General features: G+C 43.7%; 1 protein-coding gene across 4 annotated transcripts in view; it reads left to right on the top strand.

The window, feature by feature from the left end:
- LOC135527404 (phosphatidylinositol 3,4,5-trisphosphate-dependent Rac exchanger 1 protein-like) overlaps positions 1-26,803 on the top strand; it is a 151,586-nt gene that overhangs the window by 100,589 nt on the left and 24,194 nt on the right. For 2 of the 4 annotated variants that reach the window (XM_064955930.1, XM_064955933.1), the window contains exons 17-27: positions 7,872-7,964; positions 9,178-9,326; positions 11,299-11,384; positions 12,538-12,677; positions 14,640-14,754; positions 14,868-15,076; positions 16,345-16,506; positions 16,726-16,936; positions 19,455-19,734; positions 22,183-22,389; positions 26,698-26,786. In XM_064955930.1, coding sequence (XP_064812002.1) covers positions 7,872-7,964; positions 9,178-9,326; positions 11,299-11,384; positions 12,538-12,677; positions 14,640-14,754; positions 14,868-15,076; positions 16,345-16,506; positions 16,726-16,936; positions 19,455-19,734; positions 22,183-22,389; positions 26,698-26,786 — 1,741 coding nt within the window. The remainder of the gene's footprint in view (positions 1-7,871; positions 7,965-9,177; positions 9,327-11,298; positions 11,385-12,537; positions 12,678-14,639; positions 14,755-14,867; positions 15,077-16,344; positions 16,507-16,725; positions 16,937-19,454; positions 19,735-22,182; positions 22,390-26,697; positions 26,787-26,803) is intronic. The other 2 variants (XM_064955932.1, XM_064955931.1) reach the window with 2 other exon arrangements.

Raw genomic sequence — 26,803 nt, 5'->3', positions numbered from 1 at the left:
GTCACACAGTGGTAGCAGGTTTTTGACTTCCCCAGAAGTCTGGGCATGATCAGAAACAGCCATGTCCTTCACTCTGCAAGGCCCAAGTGTGTGTGTGTGCGTACGTATGTTTGTGTGATGACTTTAACCACATCTGGCTGTGGGCATCAGAGAGCACTTGGAGACATCTCATCCCCTCAGTGTCTGATGCAGCTCAAAACATCTCCTTTGAAGATGAGACAGGGCTTTGAAGTCCAACTGATCCATTAATGGCAGATGTCTTTGGGAAATCAGCAGTGTGTGTTTCGGTGTGTGTGTGGACGATAAAACGGTTAAGATATAAATATATTCTACAATATATATATATAAGGAAAATCAAGTATCAACACCCACAAACGGTCATGAGTTCAGTTGAAATGGATATAATTAGTTTCTCCACGGGGGTAATTTCAGAAAGATGTTCCAAGAGATGAGCCGTAACTTTACGTGTTTCCATGCGTGAGCCGCACTTAGAATTGAATTAACCCCCCAACTGTGTGTGAAGATGGTAATGACAAATGGCTCTCCTATCCAATCAAATCTGATTCAAATAAAATGTTGTCACTAACAGTGAAATGCTTACTTATGGGGCCTTCCCAACAAATGCAGAGAGAAAATTAAAAAGAATAATAAATCCACAATGAGTAACGACAACTTCCCTATATATACACGGGATACCAGTATCGAGTCAATGTGCAGGGGTACGAAGTACAGTTGAAGTCGGAAGTTTACACACACCTTAGCCAAATACATTTAAACTCAGTTTTTCACAATTCCTGACATTTAATCCTAGTAAGAATTCCCTGTCTAAGGTCAGTTAGGATCACCACCTTATTTTAAGAATGTGAAATGTCAGAATAATAGTAGAGTGATTTATTTCAGCTTTTATTTCTTTCATCATATTCCCAGTGGGTCAGAAGATTACATACACTCAATTAGTATTTGGTAGCATTGCCTTTAAATTGTTTAACTTGGGTCAAATGTTTTGGGTAGCCTTCCACAAGCTTCCCACAATAAATTGGGTGAATTTTGGCCCATTCCTCCTGACAGAGCTGATGTAACTGAGTCAGGTTTGTAGGCCTCCTTGCTCGCACACACCTTTTTAAGTTCTGCCGACAAATTTTCTAAAGGATTGAGGTCAGGGCTTTGATGGCCACTCCAATATTTTGACTTTGTTGTCCTTAAGCTATTTTGCCACAACTTTGGAAGTATGCTTGGTGTCATTGTACATTTGGAAGACCCATTTGCGACCAAGATTTAACTTCCTGACTGATGTCTTGAGATGTTGCTTCAATAGATCCACATAATTGTCCATCCTCTCAGCCTTCTATTTTGTGAAGTGCACCAGTCCCTCTTGCAGAAAAGCACCCCCACAACATGATGCTGCCACCCACGTGCTTCACGTTTAGGATGGTGTTCTTTGGCTTGCAAGCCTCCCCCTTTTTCCTCCAAACATAACAATGGTCATTATGACCAAACAGTTCTATTTTTGTTTCATCCGCCCAGAGGACATTTCCCCAAAAAGTACGATCTTTGTCCCTGTGTGCAGTTGCAAACCATAGTCTGGCTTTTTCTATGCCGGTTTTGGAGCAGTGGCTTCTTCCTTCCTGAGCAGCCTTACAGGTTATGTCGATATAGGACTCGTTTTACTGTGGATATAGATACTTTTGTACCTGTTTCCTCCAGCATCTTCACAAGGTCCTGAACTGCTGTTCTGGAATTGATTTGCACTTTTCACACAAATACATTCATCTTTAGGAGACAGAATGCATTTCCTTCCTGAGCAGTATGATGGCTACGTGGTCCCATGGTCCCAGACTTAGGTCTGGGTGCCTTGTAAGGATCCGACAGAGAGTGGGTAATCTGCCTTTACCATCGGTCGTATTAGCCAACGTACAATCATTGGATAATACGATCGCCTTTATTTTCTACCAATGGGACATTAAAACTGTAATAACTTATGTTTCACTGAGTTGTGGCTGAATGACGACATGAATAACATGCATCTGGCGGGCTTTACACTGTATCGGCAAGATAGAACAGCAGCCTCTGGTAAGACAAGGGTTCTGTGTATATTTGTAAAGAACAGCTGGTGCATGAAATCTAATAGTAAGGAAGTCTTGAGGTTTTGCCCGCCTGAGGTAGAGCATCTCATGATAAGCTGTAGACCACACTATTTACCAAGAGATTTTTCATCTATATTCTTCATAGCTGTCTATTTACCACCACGAACTGATCCTGGCACTAACACCACACTCAATGAGCTGTATAAGGCCATAAGCGAACAGGAAAATGCTCATCCAGAGGCAGCGCTCCTACTGGCCGGGGACTTTAATGCGGGGAAACTTAAATCCGGTTTACCTGATTTCTTCCAGGATGTTAAATGTACAACCAGAGGGGGAAAAAATATTAGACCACCTTTTACTCCACACACAGAGATGGGTACAAAGCCGTTACATCTTGCCACGTGGTAGCAGAGAGAACAGTCTATGACTTGGGTGGCTGGAGTATTTGACAATTTAAAAAATAAATATTTATTTTTCAATTATTTTCTCCCTTTTTTCTCCCCAATTTCATGATATCCAATTGTTAGTAGTTACTGTCGTCTCATCGCTACAACACTTGTACGGACTCGGGAGAGGCGAAACATAACCCAACCAAGCCGCACTGCTTCTTAACACAGAACTCATCCAACTCGGAAGCCAGCCGCACCAATGTGTCGGAGGAAACACTGTACACCTAGCGACCTGGTCAGCGCGCACTGCCCGCCACAAGAGACAAGAATATCCCTGCCGGCCAAACCCTCCCTAACCCAGACGATGCCAGGCCAATTGTGAGTCGCCCCATGGACCTCCCGGTCGCGGCCGGCTGCGACAGAGCCTGAGCTTGAGTATTTTACAATTTATAGTGACTCCTCTGACACTACCTTCTATAGAGGTCCTGGATGGCAGGGAGCTCAGCCCCAGTGATCTACTGGCCTGCACACACTACCTTCTGTAGCACCTTGCGGTTGGATGCCGAGCAGTTGTCATACCAAGCGGTGATGCAGCCAGTCAAGAAGCTCTCAATGGTGCAGCTATAGAACATTTTGAGGATCTGAGGGCCCATTCCAAATCTTTTCATCCTCCTGAGGGGGAAGAGGCATTGTCGTGCCTTCTTCACAACTGTGTAGGTGTGTGTGTGGACCATGCTAATTCCTTAGTGATGTGGATACTGAGGAACTTGAAGCTCTCGACCTGCTCCACGAAAGCCCTGTCGATTTGGATGGGGGCATGCTCAGGCCTACGTTTCCTGTTGTCCACTATCAGCTTCTTTGTCTAGCTGATGTTGAGGGAGAGGTTGTTGTCACTGACCTCCTCAATATAGTCTTATCATCATCTGTGATCAGGCCTACCACCGTCGTGTTGTCAGCAAACATATTGATGGTGTTGGAGTTGTGCGCGGCCACGCAGTCATGGGTGAACAGGTATTACAGGAGGGGAATGAACATGCATACTTGAGGGGTGCCCGTGTTGAGAGTCAGCGTGGCGGATGTGTTCCCTAACCTCACCACCTGGGGGCGGCCATCCAGGATCCAGTTGCAGATAGAGGTGTCAGTTGCAGGGTCCTGAGCTTAGTGGTGAGCTTTAAGGGCACTATGGTGTTCAATGTTAAGCTGTAGACAATGAACAGCATTCTCACATAGGTGTTCCTCTTGTCCAGGTGGAAAAGGGCAATAGAGATTGCGTCATCTGTAGATCTGTTGCATTACAGGTGTAGCGAAAACAAGCATTTCGCTACACCTGCAATAACATCTGCTAAATATGTGTATATGACCAATAAAATTGGATTTATTTTGATGGGGTGGTATGCGAATTGGACTGTGTACGGGATGATGGTTTTGATGCAAGCCATGACCAGCATTTCAAAACATTTCATGGCTACCAATTTGAGTACTACAGGACTATAGTAATTTGGAAAGGTCCACTTGGCATTCTTGTGCACAGGGACTATGGTGGTGTGCTTGAAACGTATAGGTATTACAGACTGGGTCTGTGAAGACACTTGCCAGCTGGTCAGCGCATGCTCTGAGTACGCGTCCTGGTAATCCGTCAGTCCCCGAGGCCTTGTGAATGTTAACCTGTTTAAAAATCTTAATCACATTGGCTACAGAGAGCGAGATCACACAATCATCCGGAACAGCTGGTACTCTTATGCATGGTTCAGTGTTGCTTGCCTCGAAGTGAGCATAAAAGGCATTTAGCTCATCTGATAGGGTCACATCACTGGGTGGTTGTGTTTCCCATTGTAATCTGTGATGGTTTGCAAGGATCTTAGTCCTGTTTTGATGCTTAGCCTGTTTGATGGCTAGTCGGAGGTCATAGTGGATTTCTTATAAGCTTCCGGATTGGTGTCCTGCTCCTTGAAAGCTGCATCTCTAGCCTTTAGCTCATAGCAGATGTTGCCTCTAATTCATGTCTTCTGGTTGAGATATGTACGTACGGTCATTGTGGGGATAACATAATTAATGCACTTATTAACCTGTCAGTGGGACGGTGGGACGGTAGCGTCCCACCTCGACAACAGCAAGTGAAATTGCAGGGCGCCAAATTCAAAACAGAAATCCCATAATTAAAATTCCTCAAACATACACAATTTTAAAGATAAACTTCTTGTAAATCCAACCACAGTGTCCGATTTCAAAAAGGCTTTACAGTGAAAGCACACCGCGATTATGTTAGGTCAGCGCCTAGTAACAGAAAACCATACAGACATTTTCCAGCCAAGGAGAGGGCGCACAAAAGTCAGAAATAGCGATTAAATGAATCACTAACCTTTGATCTTCATCAGATGCCACTAACAGGACTTCATGTTACACAATAAATGTGTGTTTTGTTCGATAAAGTTAAACTTTATGTCCAAAAACCTCAGTTTTGTTGGTGCGTTTTAGTTCAGTAATCCAAAGGCACAATGCGCGCCCTCAACATCCAGACAATAATATTTCAACCAGACAAAAGCTTCATCAACAGAAAAGGTAAACATGAAATGCGCGCTTCCGATCACGCGCTTGGCTCATGTCTGGAAATTTCCACTGCCCACTTATTGAAAGTGCTGCATCTTCCTCATTTTTCAGAGTAAAAGCCTGAAACAATGCCTAAAGACTGGCCACATGTAGAGGAAGCCATAGAGATCGTGAACTGGGTCCTATGTCTTTGTATGGTGGATAGGCTTTCAATGGAAAAACAGCCTTTTCTAATAGTACTTCCTGGATTTTCCTCAGGTTTTCGCCTGCCATATCAGTTCTGTTATACTCAGACATTATTTGAACAGTTTTGGAAACTTTAGAGTGTTTTCTATCCAAATTTACTAATTATATGCATATCCTAGTATCTGGGCCTGAGGAGCAGGCAGTTTATTTTGGGCACGCTTTTCATCCAATCTTCCGAATGCTGCCCCCTACCCGAGTGAAGTTAATGAAGCCGGGACTGATGTGGTGAATGTTAGCCGATGAATCCTGGAACATATTCCAGTCTGTGCTAGTGAAGCTGTCCTGTAGATCAGCATCTGCTTTATCTGACCATTTCCATATTGAGCATCACTGGTGCTTCCTGTTTTGAGTTTTTGCTTGTATGCATTAATCAAAATATAGCATTATGGTCAGATTTACCAAATGGAGGGCAAGCCTTCTATGTGTTTCTGTATGTGGAGTAAAGGTAGTCTGGAGTTTTATTGCCTGGTGACCTGGTAAATATGAGTTCAAACTGATTTCAGTTTCCCTGCATTAAAATGACTGGCCATGAGATATGTATTTTCTTGTTTGCCTATACAGCTTGTTGAGTGCGGTCTTAGTGCCAGAATCGGTTAGTGTCGTGGTAAATAGACAGCTATGAAAGATATATTGCTAACCTCTCTGGGATATGTGGTACACTAGCGTCCCACCTGGCCAAAAGCCAGGGAAAATGCAGAGCACCAAATTCAATTAAATTACTATAAAAATCAAACTTTCGTTAAATCACACATGCAAGATAGCAAATTAAAGCTACACTTGTTGTGAATCCAGCCAACATGTCAGATTTCAAAAAAGCATTTCAGCGAAAGCAAACGATACTATTATCTGAGGATAGCACCTCCGTAAACGAAGAGAAAGCATATTTCAACCCTGCAGGCGCTTTACAAAAAGCAGAAATAAAAATATAATTCATGCCTTAGCTTTGACGAGCTTCTTTTGTTGGCACTCCAATATGTCCCATAAACATCAGAAATGGTCCTTTTGTTCGATTAATTCCGTCGATATATATACCCAAAATGTCCATTTATTTGGCGCGTTTGATCCAGAAAAACAATGGTTCCAACTTGAGCAACGTGACAACAAAATATCTCAAAAGTTACCTGTAAACTTTGCCAAAACATTTCAAACTACTTTTGTAATACAACTTTGGGTATTTTGTAATGTAAATAATTGATCAAATTTGAAGACGGGATGGTCTGTGTTCAATACAGGAGTCAAACAAACTGTAGCATGCTTTCTGGTCACGCACCTCTATCTAACAGTACACTTCAAGTGACCCTTGTTCAAGGTGGCCGTACTTCTTCATTACACAAAGTAAAAACCTCAACCAATTTCTAACGACTGTTGACATCCAGTGGAAGCGATAGGAACTGCAAGAAGGTCCCTTTAGAAATCTGGATTCCCAATGAAAACCCATTGAAAAGAGTGACCTCAAATACAATCTGAATGGTTTGTCCTCTGGGCAGCCTCTAACCCGAGGCTGCTGTCCGGTCTTAAAGATGTATTACCCAGATGTATTATCCATATCCATACCATCAATGAGATGTGCATTGTCCTTGTTCAGCCAACGACTACGAGAAACTTTGAATATTACAGTTCTTCAGGTCCCATTGATAGGATAGTCTCAAACGGAGCTCCTCCGGTTCCTTCTCTCGTGACTATGTTCTCCAATAGAAAGGAAGGTAGAGGCGGTTTATTTGCTCACCAACGTTGTCTCGTCAGGGTACTGGCTCGTCTGCCTCTTTTGCATCGTCGCTTCCTCTTTCGAGTCTGGGGCATTAGGGCCTGGTATGGAGTAAGCTGAACGTCCACAGCTGCCGACTTGTTTACGTAGAAATTGTCATCCAGATCGAAGTTAGTGATCGCATTCTGATGTCCAGAAGCTGTTTTCGATAATAGGAAATGGTGGAGACATTATGTAGATAAGTGTTAAAAAAACACACAAAATATCAGAATTGTCACATTTACCAACAGGTGCTGGAAGAATGAGAGGAATTTCAAATCCCCTTAACCCCTTAAGAAAAGGGCTGGAAACTGGAGTTACATTGCCAGGCTAACATTAACGCATTAGCTTTTCCTAGTGTTTCTTCAGAAGAACAAAGTAGGAAGTAGACATGATGCCCCATCCCCAATGATTAGCTCAAATGCTAATCCTTCCTAGTCCTTCCAGCCATGATTGAAGTGATGGACCCCAACACACACACACACACACACACAGCTCTTTGACGCTGCAGAGCCCATTGTTTTAGCCATTCACCTGTTACCAGTCTCCTCAGACAGTCTCCTCAGCGATAGCCATCTTATCACAACTATGCAGAAGGGAAATAACCCCCACCTTGCAATTGGCGACTCTCCCGTTATTGCTCTGTAATGGAATAGTCCCAAATAAACCCAAATGTGATGTGCGTATTTTACACAGGTCTGTCATTGCCATTGTGTCATTCGTTTGTTATTGACTGCACAGAGAGTGCCAGATAAAATGTCCTGATTTTGTTGGTTCGTTGTTCTGATGCATGAATGAATCAATCAATGACGGTCATTGCCTTCTAAGCGCCTTTGTTGATGTTTTTTTGTCTCCCCATAGGTCCACCCGGAGGAAGAAGACTACGGCTTTGAGATTGAGGAGAAGAACAAGGCCATCGTGGTGAGGTCTGTCACCAGGGGCTCTCACGCTGAGGTGAGGAGTCTATCAACACACACACATAGACACGTAAAAGACACACACACATAGATGACGACACACACACCCCACCTATGCTTCCTCCTCCTTACTGACAGAGCCCGTTAGTCCCAGTGTGTGAGACAGTGGTGGTGCTGTCTCTATCCTCATGGGGACGTTATTCTCAGTGTGAGGATCAGAGCTATTAGACATGCCTGCTCACATTCTCCCCACTGCCATTTCAGCTGTGTGTGTGTGTGTGGGGGGGGGGTTGTTCTGTGCATACGTGTTTCTGTCTGAAGCTGGAGGACATCCTTATATCTACTCTCTTTCTGAATCAACTCCTCAAGGTCTTGTTGACTAGTTGGATCAGAGCATATGTGCAACGACTGGGGATCCCTGAGGAAGGGATTGGTAAACAAAGTCTTACAGCACTCCTTCCCTAACTGTCTCTCAGTGTTCCTTAATATCTTACTCCCCTCCCTCGCTGCCTGCCCACTCCAACTCACTCCTCCCGCCCTAAGGCCTACAGTTGTACCATCATCCTTAGTTCCTAAAATGAACCTCTCACACTCCCTCTGTGTCCCCTGCACTATTTTTCCTCCCTCTCGTTTCCACTCCATCTCACTCCTCCTCATCCCCCTTCTATTCCTCCCCTCCTCTGCTCCAGACAGTGCCAGTGTAGTTGGGCCCTGGCTGACACAGAGCGTGTGTATCCGAGATTGCCCAAACAATGAGTCCGTCTGTGTGTGTGCGTTGTGAATGAGGCTCAGCTGATTCCCAGGGCCCAGTGGGGGGGGGGGAACCTGGGAGAGCCAGGGACTCCGGGAGTGTTGCGGGGAGAATACCGAACACACAGATGTGAAAACGCAGGCACACTCACTCAATCAGTGGGCCACTGTGCCTTCGTGTTCTGGGCTGTCCTCCAGAGCCAGCCCCCCAGACAACCAAAGCCAAGTGTCATACTGGTGGATCTGGTCCATGTGTCCTGGGCTAGCCAGAGAGGATATAAAGGCTACTGTGGGAAGAGCTGTGTTTTTGATCATTTAGATGTTATTTTTATGCTATTTCCATCACTTATCCAGGTTTTATAAGTGAAATCTGGTCGAAAATTGTTCACAATATTTTACATCTGAAAAACAAAATGGCACTGACATACCAGAAATGAAGAGACAACCTACACTGATGTTCCGCCGTTGTTGTCTCTCTCTCTCTCCATCCTCCCCTCCAGATGGCGGGGCTGCAGGAGGGCAGGAAGATCTTCACCATCAATGAGGACCTGGTGTTTCTCAGGCCCTTCCAGGAGGTGGAGACCATGATCAGCCAGGCCTTCTGCGTCCGCCGCTCCTTACGCCTGCTGGTCAACACCAAGGCCAAGGAGTGAGTACACAGGCATGTGTATACACACAGACAAGTATCCTCCACACACCTACACTAGTAGCAGTCGGTGCTGTTTAAGATGGGGGAGGACGATTATTTTTTTAGGAGCATGGCCTTATTTCTGTTACAGCATATTGGAAGACTGTCGTATTCCATTCATCCAGCTTAATGTAACACCGATAGGTTTAGGCTACTTCATGATACTCAAATTGTTCCTATATCCATCATGCGGTTGGCTACAAAATAGCCTGTGAATGAAAGTTAACAATGTAGGTGAACAGGTAGAGAGAAATTTGAGTCAAGGTGACAGACATTGACACATTCAATACCGCCTTGCACAATCTTACCTGCATCTAGCTGATCTAGTGTGTAGTCATTAGTCCACCAGTTGCAAACGAGTTTCTATTGAACAGGTATGTTTATCCCTGTTTTTGTTCTGTTTGCTTCTGTTTAAGAAATGTTTTTCAACAGAATCGGCGGAATGAATACACACCTGATCACATGCAAGGGTGTCGAGTAATCAGAGAAAACGAGTATCGTAACGCATATGGGCAGTTTTCTGGATCAGATTACAGATTAGTATCGGGAAAAATAATACTTTACAAAAGCAGTGCACTGGGCCTTTACTAGTTCTCCATTAGCAGACCCATATAGCCTTCTGAATTGCAACCCCAAAAATAAAGCGCCAAAATATAACTCAGTTTATTGCATGGATTTGAATGAATTCCAGTGTAGGCTTATCAGTGTGTAAACTATGACACAATGTAAATGGAGAAGGCTAAAACGTGGTCAGCAGCAGATCAAAATGGCAGCACCAAGTCTCTGGGTGAACGGAGGTGTTCACGGTGCTGTCATTCAATAGGAAGGAAGGAAGGTTGCATTTTGGCTCCTGCTCAGATGGCTGAAGCGAGCGGGGAACACATGCAGCACACACACCACCGGCTGAAGACCTACCACAGATCTTACTTGCAGTGCTGTAGTGCGATTTCTGTAGATGAGGGAGCGCACAACTTTCCTATATATACACGGGGTACCAGTATCGAGTCAATGTGCATCGGTACGAAGTACAATTGAAGTTGAAAGTTTACATACACCTTAGCCAAATACATTTAAACTCAGTTTTTCACAATTCCTGACATTTAATCTGAGTAAAAAATTCCCTGTTTTCGGTCAGTTAGGATCACCACTTTATTTTAAGAATGTGAAATGTCAGGAAAAATAGTAGAGAGAATGATTTCTTTCAGCTTTTATTTCTTTCATCACATTCCCAGTGGGTCAGAAGTTTACCTACACTCAATTAGTATTTGGTAGCATTGCCTTTAAATGGTTTAACCCGGGTCAAAAGTTTCAGGAAGTCTTCCACAAGCTTCCCACAATAAGTTGGGTGAATTTTGGCCCATTCCTCCTGACAGAGCTGGTGTAGGTTGGTCAGGTTTGTATGCCTCCTTGCTCGCACACGCTTTTTCAGTTCTGCCCACTTTCTCTCTCTTTGGGTCAAGTACTAACAACATTTTATGCGCTGCAGTGCTTGTTAGCTGTAGCTTATGCTTTCAGGACTAGATACATTTTCTGATCCTTTGATTGGATGGACAACATGTCAGTTCATGCTGCAAGAGCTTTGATGTCATAATTACTGTGGAAGTCTATGGAAAAGGGGGGTGAGAAAGACAAGCCGCCTAGGTTTTGTATTGAAGTCAATGTACACAGAGGAGGATGGAAACTACCTGTCCTCCGGCTACAACATGATGCTATCTTATAAAATGCTGTTGAGGCGGCTACAGTAGCCTTCATTGCAGAACAGTGTGTTTTAATCAAATATTTGGTGACGTGAATATATTAAGTATAGTTTCATCTAAAAAGAGTTAACTTTTTTCATGTTTCACTATTGTTTTAAATTCACTGGCGCTGGTCCTCCCCTTCCTCCTCTGGGAAGCCTCTACTGACCTACACACACACACTCTCGTTGTTATAGGATTGTGAAGATTCCAGACACTCCCTATGCCCTGTCCTTCAAACTCAGTGGCTCTGCCCCACCTCATGTACATGCAGTAAGGAAAGGTGAGTAACAACCTCTCTGATTGGGAAAGGGGGATACCTAGTCAGTTGTACAACTGAATGCATTGAACTGAAATGTGTCTTCCACATTTAACCCAACTCTTCTGATTGGGAAAGGTACGGGGGGCTTCCTTAATCATCATTAAATTATAGGATGAGGCGTTACCTGCCAGCCATGCACCTGTTAACTTCAGTTCCAGTTTCTTGAGGCTCTGCTCTTTAGCCTGGCCAACATGTGGTCCTATGGTCAAAGTATGTTTAAAAAGGAAAGAAAAAACATAGATTTACAACTGAGTCACGAGCAAGTTGGATAAGGAATGAGGAAACATGACCGCCTATTTTCTGCTGCATTGAGGGAGAAGGAGTCACGACCCGGGGTCTTGCTTCTCTTTTATTATGTCAGAGGGAGCTCATACACTCTGATCTGAACAGACACACGCAGGCTCCTTTCAGCTACTGGCCCCATAGGAGTTTCTGAATGATATCATACTCCCTAGCTCCCTCTCTCTTCTCCTAAATCAGGATCCTGGTTGACGGCTAGGATTTGGTTGGCTTGGGTTGGCTGCTTAACTGAAGTTATGGAGTCGTGTGCTTAGTGTGAGGTGGATCACTGGGGAAATTATGCTCGGCCTGTTTTTTTTTAAACGGGACAGGAGATCTGTTCGTATTTTAGGGCAAAGCTAAAGTGTTAACCGACAACTTATTTGAGGACCAAAACAATATAGGAACTTTACTTATTATTAAACGCATAGCTTTCTAATAATATTTGCCATGAAGCAGATGCTTTTATCCAAAGCAGCATACAGTCATGTGTGCTTACATTTTATGTATCAGTGGTCCTGGGAATTGAACCCAAAACCCTGGTATTGCTAATGCCATGCTTTACCACCTAAGCCACACACCTATCTACTTCTGAGATGAGCAGATGGTCTTGGACATGCCTTATTCTATGATGATGATAAAAACAGATGGGATCTCCAAATAAAATAGAATTAGCTAAATATGTACAGACTGGACCAGATAAGGACACATTGTACACATGCTGTTATTATAGAAAAACACTCATTCAACATGCATACATTCTGTGACATCGGTGGTTACAGGATTACACATAAGAACTGTGTCCCTGCCCACTTTGACCCCTGCTTGATTATAGGGTCGGAGGCGGCGGTGGCAGGCCTCCAGCCAGGTCAGTGCATCCTGAAGGTGAATGGCAACAACATGAACCATAGCGACTACCAGGAGGTCCTGGAGCACTTCACCTCCCACCACGACCAGCAGGATCAGCCCGACATGGTGAGACATAGTTTGCGTGCAGAGCTGTGGTCCAGCGGTAAAACTACCAGATCCATACATACATGGGACTCCCTACTGGGAAAAAAAGGGTTCAATCCCTGCCTCATCCCCCTCTGATTCTTACTGTCTGTCAACAACGCATTCAAATACATAGGGAGAGTCTCTTTTTTAAGGAGATATTTGACGACAAACATTGTTTTCATACTTTACGCACAATATTAGGGAAACATACAGGATCAGAGATTCAACCATGATGGCATTAGCCTAATGTGACTTTTCTACCAGTGTCAAGACGTGTTTCAATCAAACTACTGTAGTGTGTTCCCTTCTACAGTGTCACATGCAAGGGTTTGACTGGTTTAATGCATCACAACCAGGGTTCTTCTTCATCCTCAATTTCACTCTTCTATTGTTTACAGTGAACTGCCATTATACCTACTTTTCCCCTTGTTTTTATTTTCCTACTGTGACAAATATTTAGGCTTTATCGGCTTGGGACAGTGCAGGGTATACTATGGAGCAGAGGTGAGACCAAGTCATTGTTTTACAAGTCACAAGTAAGTCTCAAGTCAAGACAGGCAAGTCTCAAGTCAAGACCGATAAGTGTCAAGTCTCAAGTCCTAAACTTTGAGTTTCGAGTATAACAAATAAATGTTATATTTCTATGGAAATACATGGGTAGCCATGAGAAAGACCCCCCCCACCCCCCCAATTGTGATCGAGTAGTATGCTTGCTTGTACACAATCGCATAACCTCAATCGCCCAACCTTGATTTAGGAACATCAGGCAGGATTTAGGCTACCAACTGCCTAGCCAGTTGTAGCTCAATCTTGGGTGCAATGATCACGTTCCCACACTGATTGTGTGGAGGCTCATTGATTTAACGTTACGCTGGCCTACATGACACTAGCAAAGTAATAAAATATATAGCTGTCGGCTATATTCGCCACACCTTACCATTCTTTGTGCAGCTTCAAATGCCGAACAAAGTTGGAAATTGTTGCGTCGCAGTCTAATTTTCTTCCTGATTGTTTTGCAAGTTGCAATCCGTTTTTTGTTGATACAGCGCCAACTTTATATCCCAAAATAATAATTGTGGGTATCATCTTTCCAAGGGCTCCATCTGAATTCCCCCGCAGACGTACCTCTGCACTGCTACGCACAACTTTTTCTCCGCTGGCACAATTTGATTGGTTGCTGTCTGATTCAAACTGTAATCCAATAAATGAAGAGTTGATGCGCTGCACACTTTTTTTTAGTAGCATATTTTTATATATTTGGGCTTGGGGGTATCAAGTCAGGTCGAGTCAAAAGGCTCATGTCCAAGTTAAGTCACGAGTCATTGGTGAAAGTCGAGTTGCAAGTCATCATATTTGTGACTCGAGTCTGACTTGTACACACCTCTGCTATGGAGTGCTTTTAGAAACTCCTTTGTTGATGTTTACTCTGGCTCCTCTCCTCTTGTCCAATCCCCTGCTTTGTTGATGTTTAACCTGGCTCCTCCTGTCCAATCCCCTGCTTTGTTGCTGTTTTAACCTGGCTCCTCCTGTCCAATCCCCTGCTTTGTTGCTGTTTTAACCTGGCTCCTCCTGTCCAATCCCCTGCTTTGTTGCTGTTTTCACCTGGCTCCTCCTGTCCAATCCCCTGCTTTGTTGCTGTTTTCACCTGGCTCCTCCTGTCCAATCCCCTGCTTTGTTGATGTTTAACCTGGCTCCTCCTGTCCAATCCCCTGCTTTGTTGGCTTAACGACCTGGCTTAACTCTGTTTGGAGCACATCCTAATATCTCTTTTACTTCATTCACACACAACTTCTTTAACTGCCAGAGAAACACATGTGATTCCAAGCACACTCTTGCACAGAAACCTTGACACACACTTGAATGTATGCACGCATATTATACACCTAGAGACACAAACACACCAGTGTTTGACCCTGTTGTGTCCCCCATGTGTCCTGTCAGTGTCAGTGGGTGTACCGTGCGTTTGAGGACGTGGAGGAGGAGGGGGGCTTGTTCAAGGCCTGCACAGAAGAGAAATGCTCAGACATAGATGAGGAGCACGGCAGGAACGGAACAGGTACTGTACACCACCTCACCGTGTGTGTGAGAGAGAGAGAAAGATTGGGAACGGATCAGGTACCTTACACTTCTATGGTGAGATTGTGTATCTTTGTGTCTGTCTGCTAACAGCTGTGTACATGAAAGTAGGTCCAGACGACAGGGGGGGCCTGAGCCAGCTGTCTCTGTCTGATGACACGGTGCCCCTGGTGAGCATGACGGTGGACAACGTGCACCTGGAGCACGGTGTGGTGTACGAGTATGTCAGTACAGCCGGCATCAAGTGCCACGTCCTGGAGAAGATGGTGGAGCCCAAGGGCTGCTTCAGCCTTACTGCGAAGGTACAGCACATGTCCACTGTTTTTGTAGTATTAGCATGCCAACACTACGCTTATCATGCTAGCAGCAGTATGTGGTTTATTTTCATGTTTTTATTGTGATGTAAGCTAGCACAGTGACATGCTTTTCTTGCTTGCTCTTTCCCAACAATGCAGTATATATATTTTTTAAGTAGAACAAAAACACTAGAAATAGGAAGAACACGAATAAGTAAGAAACCTATATACGGGGTCAGTGCAAACACCATATTTATCATGTGCAGGGATACTGGAGTGGCAGGGTTAGATATGTACAGTTGTCGGGAGTTTACATACACCTTAGCCAAATACATTTCAACTCAGTTTTTCACAATTCCTGACATTTAATCCTGTCTTCCACTTTATTTTAAGAATGTAACCAGGTAGGCCAGTTGAGAACAAGTTCTCATTTACTGCGACGTCTGACGTCTGACTGCTATGCCATCTTGGAGTAGAGAGAATTATTTCTTTCAGCTTTTATTTCCTTCATCACCCAGTGGGTCCGAAGTTTACATGCACTCAATTAGTATTTCGTAGCATTGCCTTTAAATTGTTTAACTTGGGTCAAACGTTTCGGGTAGCGTTCCACAAGCTTCCCACAACAAGTTGGGTGAATTTTGGCCCATTCCTCCTGATAGAGCTGGTGTAACTGAGTCAGGTTTGTAGGCCTCCTTGCTCGTACACACTTTTTCAATTCTGCCCAGAAATGACTTGTCACGCACAAAGTAGATGTCTTAACCGACTTGCCAAAACTATAGTTTGTTAACAAGAAATGTGTGGAGTGGTTGAAAAACAAGTTTAAGTGACTCCAACCTAAATGTATGTTAACTTCCGACTTTAACTAAATAGGGGTAAGGTGACTAGGCATCAGGATATATGATAAACAGAGTAGCAGCAGCGTGTGTGTGGAAATTATGAGTGAGTGTGTGGAAATTATGAGTGTGTGTGTAGAATGTGCATAGAGAAAAAATAAATAATAATAATAAATAAATAAAATGGACGGGTCAATGCAGATAGTCACTGTTGCCTGAAGGCGTCTTTGTCCGTTGTTGTAGTCCACTAGCATTAGCATAAACACTTTGGTTTTATCTTTATTGCATAACCACAGCCATGATTTCTACCATTTAGCATTTATAATGAGAACAATACGAGTGAATGGTTCCCGGGTTGCTTCATGCAAAAATCATTTCAAATAACTTGAACTTGAAGACGTGAACCCAAAGGGATTTAAAACATACACTCTGCCCTGTCAGATCCTGGAGGCCTTTGCAAGAGACGACAGTCATTTTGTGCGTAACTGCAGCCAGCTGATCTCGCAGAGTGACCGCGTGATGTCCATGCCCCAATTTGAGTTCAGGAACATCTGTGATACCAAGCTGGAGGGCATCCGCCGGCGAATCAGCAGATACCAGCAGGTACAGGATCTACAGGATCCCTCATCATAGCCCCTTTTGTAGTGCAAGAGCAGCTAGAAATGTCTTCAAGTTCTCTCTCTCTCTTTCTCCCTCTCCTTTCTCTCCTTCTCTCTCCCCCTCCCCCTCCCCCGCCACAGACACTCAGATCAGCAGCGACTATTGATCCATCATTATGTGATAGCGGTAAATATACAGTTTTTCATTAGCTGTGGTTTTCAGTTTGCCCAGGAGCTGAGGAGAAAGGCGTGCCCCACATTCAAGCAGGCAGGCGTACTGACCCACCCACTGGGCTGCATGGACTTTGTGCCCACCAACTGTCACATAAACCTGATGCAGGTGTCCCACCCCAAGACCACCATGGTGTCCAGCAGGGCCTTCAGCTTCCGCTTCGGACGCAAGAACTCCTTCTACGGCCTGGACCCCAACCAAGGTGGGGTGAGAAGACAATGCAGACGTGTGTGTGTGTGTGTGTGTGTGTGTGTGTGTGTGTGTGTGTGTGTGTGTGTGTGTGTGTGTGTGTGTGTGTGTGTGTGTGTGTGTGTGTGTGTGTGTGTGTGTGTGTGTGTGTGTGTGTGTGTGCTAATTAATTACAAATTAAAAGCTGAAATGTCTTGAGTCAATAACTATTCAACCCCTTGGTTAAGGCAAGCCTAAATAAGTACAGGAGTAAAAATGTGCTTAACAAGTCACATAATAAGTTGCATGGATTTTTGAAATTTTGCCTCATTGACCACAAAGACCAGGGAGGTTTTCCAATGCCTTGCAAGGAAGGGCACTATTGGTAGAAAGAAGACATTGAGTATCCCTTTAAGAATGGTGAAGTTATTAATTACACTTTGGATGGTGTGTCAATAAACCCAGTCACTACAAAGATGCAGTTGCCAGAGAGGAAGGACTTTTGAACCTTTAATGGCTGTGATTGGAGAATATTACAAAACATGCATCCTGTTTGCAACAAGGCACTAAAGTAATACTGCAAAAAATGTGGCAAAGCAATTCATTTGTTGTCCTGAATACAAAGTGTTATGTTTGGGGGCCAATCCAACACATTACTGAGTACCACTCTCCACATTGTCAAGAATAGTAAGAGTGAAAGAATGTTTTACACGTACTTAGCTGGTGAATTCAGCTTGATAGTCCAGCCTACTCAAACAAAGACGAATGCTATGTTAGCTAGCTGGCTATGGCTATCCAACACTGGAACTCTTCCTAGGAAAGATTTTGGTTGTATCCATTTATTGCCACTGGGGCCCGCTGGTGTAACTGTCCAATGGAAAATCTTGTTTGCAACAGTTGGACCAATGATTACAGCCTAGATCAGCTAGATGCAGGTAAGATTGTGGAAGGCTGTATTGAATGTGTCAATGTCTGTCACCTTGATGAATCAAATTTCTCTCGACCTGGGCACATACGTTGAAAACTTGAATTGAACCTAAACCTATCGGTGTTACATTAAGCTGGATGAATGGAATACGACAGTCTTCCAATATGCTGTAACAGAAATAAGGCCATGCTCATAAAAAAGATTTGCCCTCCCTCATCTTAAACAGCACCGACTGCCACTGTACTGTACATGCACACACATATAGTACACACTCATATGCACACATACCTTTAGATTACAAATAGAAAATAGAGTTGTGTCAATGCCTCAGTTCTGTTATTTTGTGGAATTCTAGTCCCAGTTGAGTTTTGCCAACAATAGCCAAGATCCCCTTTACAACATTGTTCAGAGCTAGCCTATAATCCACCTTAAAGCTTAAAACAAAGATAATTTCAACTAAATACCATCTTTGATCAATTAAATCCCACAGTACAAATGACTTTATAAGCTCTTGTGATGAAACAAACGGAGTTAATTAGCCTTTAGCCGCATATAGAGACAACTCCCATAGTACATTTGCGGTAAAGTAGTTGTAATCCCACCACTCTAATCGTCTCCATTGGTTTCCCATTAAACAACCATTAGCCTCAGGCAACCCCCACTCTGAAATGTTTATCCATCCTCTCTGTGGGTGTTGGTGAATGTCATCAAAGCGGTCCCTCTAAGACACCAGGGGTGGAATATTCTTCAGAAAGTGAGGGGAGAGAAGGTGATCATTGGATTACTTTACTGTTTAGATGGACAGGGAAAGAGAGGGGGAAGGACAGAGAAGAGGGAGAGAAACAGAGCGGAGAGAGAGAGTCGGCGGGAGAGATATTTTACAGGTGTAGCCCTTGGGCTCATCCTCAGAATTAAATGGAACATTATGTATCTCTATGGGCCCATCTTGTCCTGTCTGTGTTTTGTCGGTCTCTGTGGTTTTGGTAGCCTGCCTTTCGGCCCGTCACACTGGCCGCTCTGACACGGCTCAGAGAAACACTAAGACGGGAAGAGACAGAGGAAGCTGCAACAGACAGACGGCCAGATGTCTGACTGGAAGATTAGCATTGTTAGTATTGCTTCAACCTTCCTCTCTCCTCAGTTCCTCGACTTAATCATAGCCTGGGCTATTATGTGCTAACATTACACCCATAGGCTTCTAGATCAGGAAGTAGAATTGTGAATTAGATTATTCACTGTGTTTTTATCATGTTCTAGGCATTTTTTCATGACTCTCAAGGCAGTAGAATGTACATAGAACAGCGTAATGTGTAATGGGCCCTTTATACACAAGCACACTGTTTTTGTCAAAATGATAGGTTGTATATTCACCAGAGTGTTATTGTGTATGAAGGCTCAACATGTGGTGTAGGTATAGGTCTCTGGAAGTGAAAGTTGATTGTCTCTCCCTCTTCCCCCCCCCCCCTCTATTTTTACCTCTCCTTTTCTGACATCACGATGTGACGTGCAGCTTTTCTGATCAAAAATTTGAAAGACGTCGACACTTATTTTAATACTCTTTCACTTCCTTTACTTTTCTTTACCTCCTATTTATTCATCTAATTTATTTTCTCTCTCCCCACAGCTAACCTGTCTCGCATGTCTCACACCCAACACTGTGTGACTAGCATGGGTGCCCCATCTTACAGCTGCAGTGGTCTCGGGGAGGAGGGGGGTGGTGAGGAGGACATCGAGGGCTCTGGAGAGGGCATCCCAGACAGGATGCAGCAGGCCAACCGGGAGAATGGCCTCAGCTTCCTGCTCAAACAGGAGGACATGGAGATCCAGGAAGCCTACATCCACCTCTACAACCGCCTGAACATCGCCGTGCAAGAGATGAGGCAGTACGTCACCCAGATAGAAGTGTAAGTACACATATATGAAAATCCTTGCCAAGTACCTACTGTACGTCAGGGATCTCAATCCGGTGGCCCTCGAGCCAGACACGTTCCACGAGCTCATTTAATGTGGCCAAATATACAGTGGGGTTCCAAAAATGTTTTGTTTTTTTAAATAACTCACAGGTTGCCAATGTAATTCAAGTCCTGAGACTGAGATGGCCATTGCAAAATGTAGATTGTTTTGCCCAATTAATCAATTCTTTGTGGATTTTGATGTGTGCTTGGGTTTATTGTCTATATATAATTTATCTTCTTTTTTTTAGCATACAATATAATTTAGCTCAGTATTTATCAAGGGTGTTATTATTCTGCATGAAAATAAAAGGCCAAGATATTATGGAACCGTTGTCCCCAGGCAGTCTTCTGAGGCCTGGCCCTGTTTGTCCGGCTTCCTGTTTTTCTTGTTTAAAGGAAAGAGTCACACATTTTGCATGCTATATTGTATTTGTGCATGTCTGAGAGACGTTCTATTTATTCCTGGGGTAATTTTATGTTTTCATCTGTATATGAGCTATTCACCGTTCAAGCATACAGAAATACAGCCGGTGTGGCGGGTTTTTCATCATATGACGTGTCATTGCCGCTGTATTTCTGCATTCTTGAACGGGAATCGTTTTCTTTAATGAATCAAACCAGAAGGATACACTGCTTTCCCGGGAATAAGCCCAAATCCCGGGAATTTGCTTGAATAAAAGACAGAGGAAAAGAGGCAGCAGGTCAGGCTGCTTTCTGAGAATCCATAGGCGCGCGAGTAAACTCCCATCCGTTCTACTAGCTAACATGCAATTATTGGAAAATAAAATTGATGACCTACGATTTTCCTACCAATGGGACATTAAAAACTGTACTATCTTATGTTTTGCCGAGTCGTGGTTGAATGACGACACAGATAATATAGAGCTGGCGGGATTTTCCATGCACTGGCAGAACAGAGAATAAGCTACGTCTGGTAAGACGAGGAGTGGGGGTGTGTGTCTTTGTCAATAACAGCTGGTGCACGATGTTTAATATTTTTGCTCTGCGGAGGTAGAGTACCTTATAAGCTGTAGACAACACTATCTACCAAGAGAGCTCTCATCTGTATTATTTGTAGTCGTTTATTCGTATCACCACAGACCGATGCTGGCACTAAGACACACTCAAGACTAAGACACACTCAACCAACTCTATAAGGCCATAAGCAAACAAGAAAATGCTCATCCAGAAGCGGCGCTCCTAGTGACCGGGGACTTTAAGGCAGGCAAACTTAAATCAGTTATACCAAATTTTTACCAGCATGTCACATGTGCAACCAGAGGAGAAAAAAAAGTCTGGTCATGGTTCACATCAACAGCATCCTCCCGGATACCCTAGATCCACTCCAATTCACATACTGCCCCAACAGATCCACAGATGACACAATCTCAGTCGCACTTCACACTGCCTTTTCCCACCTGGACAAAAGGAACACCTATGTGACACGTGTCTTTTATACTGTTAACAAGTTCAAACAGGTGCCATTAATACAGGTAACGATTGGAGGACAGAGGAGCCTCTTAAAGAAGTTGTTACAGGTCTGTGAGAGCCAGAAATATTGCTTGTTTGTAGGTGACCAAATACTTATTTTCCACCATAATTTGCAAATACATTCATTAAAAATCCCACAATGGGATTTTCTGGATTTTTTTTCTCATTTTGTCTGTCATAGTTGAAGTGTGCCTATGATGAAAATTACAGGCCTCTCTCATCTTTTTAAGTGGTAGAACTTGCACAATTGGTGGCTGACTAAATACTTCTTTGCCCCACTGTAATAGGCTGTGTCAGAGGAAAGTCCATAAAATTGTCGGACTCCAGTCACCCAAGTCATAGACTTTTCTCTGCTAGCGCACGGCAAGCGGTACCGGAGCTCCAGGTCTAGGACCAAAAGGCTCCTTAACAGCTTCAAATCATCACCAGACTATTTACATTGACACCCTCCCCCCATTTGTTTTGTACACTGCTGCTACTGGCTGTTTTTATCTATGCACTTCACTTTACCCCAACCTACATGTACCAATTACCTCAACTAACCTGTACCCCCACACACTGACTCGGTATCGGTACCCCATGTATATAGCCTCATTATTGTTATGTTACAAAGTTTGATTTGAATAGCTCTGATACACATTCTCTATCTCACTCTCTCTCTCTCTCATAAATGGGGGAATTCTTCAGTCCAAAACTGTTCATGGACTGGGCAAGCAGGAATAGGCTGTGAAACCACAACCCCATTGAGAGGAGGGAAAACCTTCTTAACTGTGTGTGTAAACTAAGTGTGCGCTTATAAAAGCAAAGTGTGTGTGCATAAAAGACACACATTATGAAAATATTTCTTATATAGTTCCCTTTCTTATTTTTCATGTGATTCCTCCAATGTGGCGATGGGAATCACAGCCTCCTTTTGTCCATCACGGAGCCCACCCAGCCGCAGGGCAGCGAGTCCTCAGCCTACGAGGCCATTCAGCCCCCTTCCGTGACCCCCGAAGAGGGGGACCAGGAAAAGGCGGAGCACGGGGGCATCAAGAGGGTCTGCTTCATGGTGACGGAAGAGGACCAAGAGGACTCGGGCCAAGACACCATGAGCTACAGGGACTCCTACAGGTAAGATAAGAAAGACTTAAGACAAGATATAATGGTGACTCGTTTCAGGAAACTAGGTAAATGTTGTGCGTCACTACTTCACAGTAGAGCCATTTGAATGTAAACTGCTTCTTTGTTATCAAAATGTGTTTTTTGGCAGAAATGCCTTCTGGACTATGTGAACATTCATGTGCCGTATGCTGTCTGTAAATAGGAATAACATTGTTACATTACGAGCCTAGTTGGTTTAGCCACAGAAAAAGTCAGCAACCCTCCCGCTAGCCATGATTGTCTGAGATAATGAGTGGGCTTGACATGCCGAGAGATCGAGTTTTGAAATCAGTATGATAGCTAAGGAGATGGAGAAAACATCTGTCTCCGGATTACATCTTCAAACTAAGGCCAACCATGGCATCCGTGACAGAGAGTGAGAAGTGTTCATCCATGTATAGGGGTAAGATTAGCTAACTACATTTTCAGATATTACATGTTTCTAATTTTGTCAGAAAGTTGTTTTCATTTCAAGTTAAAGTGTACTATTAGCTAGCTAGCTAACGCTACGTGTATAATCTTTGTCGTAATATTATTTGTATCTCAGAGCCATCAGTCTAGTTTGTCTCTCAGACAGTCAGTCTCTTCACATCTGGAGAGGGTTGGCTACTCCAAACCTACCATGAGGTGCGACTAAATTTGGAACCCTCTCCCAGAGAGCATGTGTGTGTGCACAAGAGTGCCTGTGTATGCGGAGGAGATAATCAAGGCCAAACTCCCATGTGTTTTACGTAAGGGTTGGCACTTCAGTCCCAGCTCGACGGGAATGATCCAGCATCCTATTGGCAGACCCATTAAGATGCACACAGTTTATAGGGCAGACAATAATAGAGACAACAACCCGACTCACAAACAACTCACTAAGCTTTGTGTCTTCCTGTAGTTTCCAGTTCACAGTGTGGCCCAATTAGTTGCTGAGCCAAGCTGGATGATTATAGTAAAACAAAAGTGATTGTTTAAGTGCGATGCACGATGACAATGCTACTTCTGGCTCCTTAATCCTCAACGCACACAGACATGTTCACAACAGTAGGGCTGCCTATTAAAATGCATTGAAAATGTAGGGATAATTAGAGAATAACTATTGAGCATTAACTCTTTTGGGATAGGGGGCAGCAGTTTCACTTTTGGATCAATAGCGTGCCCAGAGTGAACTGCCTCCTACTCTGTCCCAGATGCTAATATATGCATATTATTATTAGTATTGGATAGAAAACACTTTCTAAAACTGTTTGAATGGTTTCTGTGAGTATAACAGAACTCATATGGCAGGTGAAAACCTGAGAAAAATCCAACCAGGAAGTGGGGACATCTGAGGTTTGTAGTTTTTCAAAGCTTGGCCTACCGAATACAGTGTCTATGGAGTCAAGTTGTACTTCCTACGGCTTCCACTAGATGTCAACCGTCTTTAGAAACTTGAATGAGGATTCTACTATAAAGGAGGGGCTCATGAGACCTGTTTGAGTCAGTGGTCTGGCAGAGTGCCTTGGTCTCATGACGCGCGCTTGACAGAGTTACCTCTGGTTCCAGTGCTTTTCTTCAGACAAAGGAATTCTCCGGTTGGAACATCATTGATGTTTTATGTTAAAAACATCCTAAAGATTGACTCCATACATCGTTTGACATGTTTCTAAGGACTATAATGGAACTTTTCGAGTTTTTGTCTGGACTGCCTGCGCCTCAAATCCAGATAGCAGATGTTCTGAAAGAGCTGCAAAACCTGGACCCGTACAAATCAGCTGGGCTTGACAATCTGGACCCTCTATTTCTGAAACTATCAGCCGCCATTGTCGCAACCCCTATTACCAGCCTGTTCAACCTCTTTCATATCGTCTGAGATCCCCAAGGATTGGAAAGCTGCCGCAGTCATCCCCCTCTTCAAAGGGGGAGACACCCTGGACCCAAACTGTTACAGACCTATATCCATCCTGCCCTGCCTATCTAAGGTCTTCGAAAGCCAAGTCAACAAACAGGTCACTGACCATCTCGAATCCCACCGTACCTTCTCCGCTGTGCAATCTGGTTTCCGAGCCGGTCACGGGTGCACCTCAGCCACACTCAAGGTACTAAATCATAACCGCCATCGATAAAAGACAGTACTGTGCAGCCGTCTTCATCGACCTTGCCAAGGCTTTCGACTCTGTCAATCACCATATTCTTATCGGCAGACTCAGTAGCCTCGGTTTTTCGGATGACTGCCTTGCCTGGTTCACCAATTACTTGCGGGCGATTCCCTGATCCACCTCTACGCAGACGACACCATTCTATATACTTCCGGCCCGTCCTTGGACACTGTGCTATCTAACCTCCAAACGAGCTTCAATGCCATACAACACTCCTTCCATGGCCTCCAATTGCTCTTAAACGCTAGTAAAACCAAATGCATGCTTTTCAACCGATCGCTGCCTGCACCCGCATGCCCGACGAGCATCCCCACCCTGGATGGTTCTGACCTTGAATATGTGGACACCTATAAGTACCTAGGTGTCTGGCTAGACTGCAAACTCTCCTTCCAGACTCATATCAAACATCTCCAATTGAAAATCAAATCAAGAGTCGGCTTTCTATTCCGCCAAACTTACCCTAGTAAAACTGACTATCCTACCGATCCTCGACTTCGGCGATGTCATCTACAAAATTGCCTCCAACACTCTACTCAGCAAACTGGATGCAGTTTATCACAGTGCCATCCGTTTTGTCACTAAAGCACCTTATACCACCCACCACTGCGACTTGTATGCTCTAGTCGGCTGGCCCTCGCTACATATTCGTCGCCAGACCCACTGGCTCCAGGTCATCTACAAGTCCATGCTAGGTAAAGCTCCGCCTTATCTCAGTTCACTGGTCACGATGGCAACACCCATCCGTAGCACGCGCTCCAGCAGGTGTATCTCACTGATCATCCCTAAAGCCAACACCTCATTTGGCCGCCTTTCGTTCCAGTACTCTGCTGCCTGTGACTGGAACGAATTGCAAAAATCCCTGAAGTTGGAGACTTTTATCTCCCTCACCAACATCAAACATGTGCTATCTGAGCAGCTAACCGATCGCTGCAGCTGTACATAATCTATTGGTAAATAGCCCACTCATTTTCACCTACCTCATCCCCACACTGTTTTTATTTATTTACTTTTCTGCTCTTTTGCACACCAGTATCTCTACCTGTACATGACCATCTGATCATTTATCACTCCAGTGCTAATCTGCAAAATTGTAATTATTCGCCTACCTCCTCATGCCTTTTGCACACAATGTATATAGACTCGCCTTTTTTTGTACTGTGTTATTGACTTGTTAATTGTTTACTCCATGTGTAACTCTGTGTTGTCAGTTCACACTGCTAAGCTTTATCTTGGCCAGGTCGCAGTTGCAAATGAGAACTTGTTCTCAACTAGCCTACCTGGTTAAATAAAGGTGAAATAAAAAAAATAAAAAATAAAATAAATGAAGATGGATTACTGGGCTGAACACGTTAACAACAAGTGGCTAAATTATGGATTTATGGAACAAATCAGTGATTTATTTTCGAATTGGGATTCCTGGGAGTGCCTTCTGATGAAGATCATCAAAGGTAAGTGAATATTTATGGTGTTATTTCTAGCTTCTGTCGACTCCAAAATGGAGGATATTTCTCTGGCTGGATTGGCTCTGAGCGCCGTTCTCAGATTATGCTTTTTCCGTAAAGTTTTCTTGAAATCTGGCACAGCAGTTGCATTAAGGAGAAGTCTATCTTTAATTCTGTGAATAACAGATGTATCTTTTCGCTAGCGGACAGCCTGCCCTAGAAAGGTTAAAGGGATGGTTCAGCAAATTTACGTATTTGTTTCCTTACCTTAAAAGTAGTCTATGGACAAGGAGTGACAGCAATCCAAACGTTGGTTTTGTTAAACTGGCCACTGCCAAATGGAAACATATCTAAATGTTTTTTTTCTGGACTGTCCCTTTAAGGCAAACACTTTTGTGTTGTGGAGGCATGTGATTTTCTTTAATGTTTGAGTATCATTTGATTTCAACTTTTCTGGTATGTATTATTTTAACAATCTTCTTTGGGACATTGGTGTAGCCACACCTTACGACATTATAGTGGAATGCATTTTAGTCATGCCAATGAAGTAAGTTGATGTTTGTAAGAAGCATTTGACTACTGCTCGCTCTTCCTATAATTACAAGACAGACTCCACATTTGACCTTGTGTTTTTTCCAGTAGAGAATGAATGTACTCTGGGTTTGTTTTTCAACTGTTTCTGACTATCTCTCTCCCTCTCTGTGTGTTTTCAGTGAATGTAACAGTAACCGGGATTCCGTCTTGTCATACACAAGTGTACGTAGCAACAGCTCTTACCTGGGGAGTGATGAGATGGGTTCAGGTAAGAAACAGTTCATA

Source organism: Oncorhynchus masou, chromosome 33, assembly GCF_036934945.1.
Source record: "Oncorhynchus masou masou isolate Uvic2021 chromosome 33, UVic_Omas_1.1, whole genome shotgun sequence".
NCBI classification, from domain to species: domain Eukaryota; kingdom Metazoa; phylum Chordata; class Actinopteri; order Salmoniformes; family Salmonidae; genus Oncorhynchus; species Oncorhynchus masou.
The sequence above is the reverse complement of the archived record's forward strand: the minus strand, read 5'-3'. Positions and strand labels throughout refer to the sequence as shown.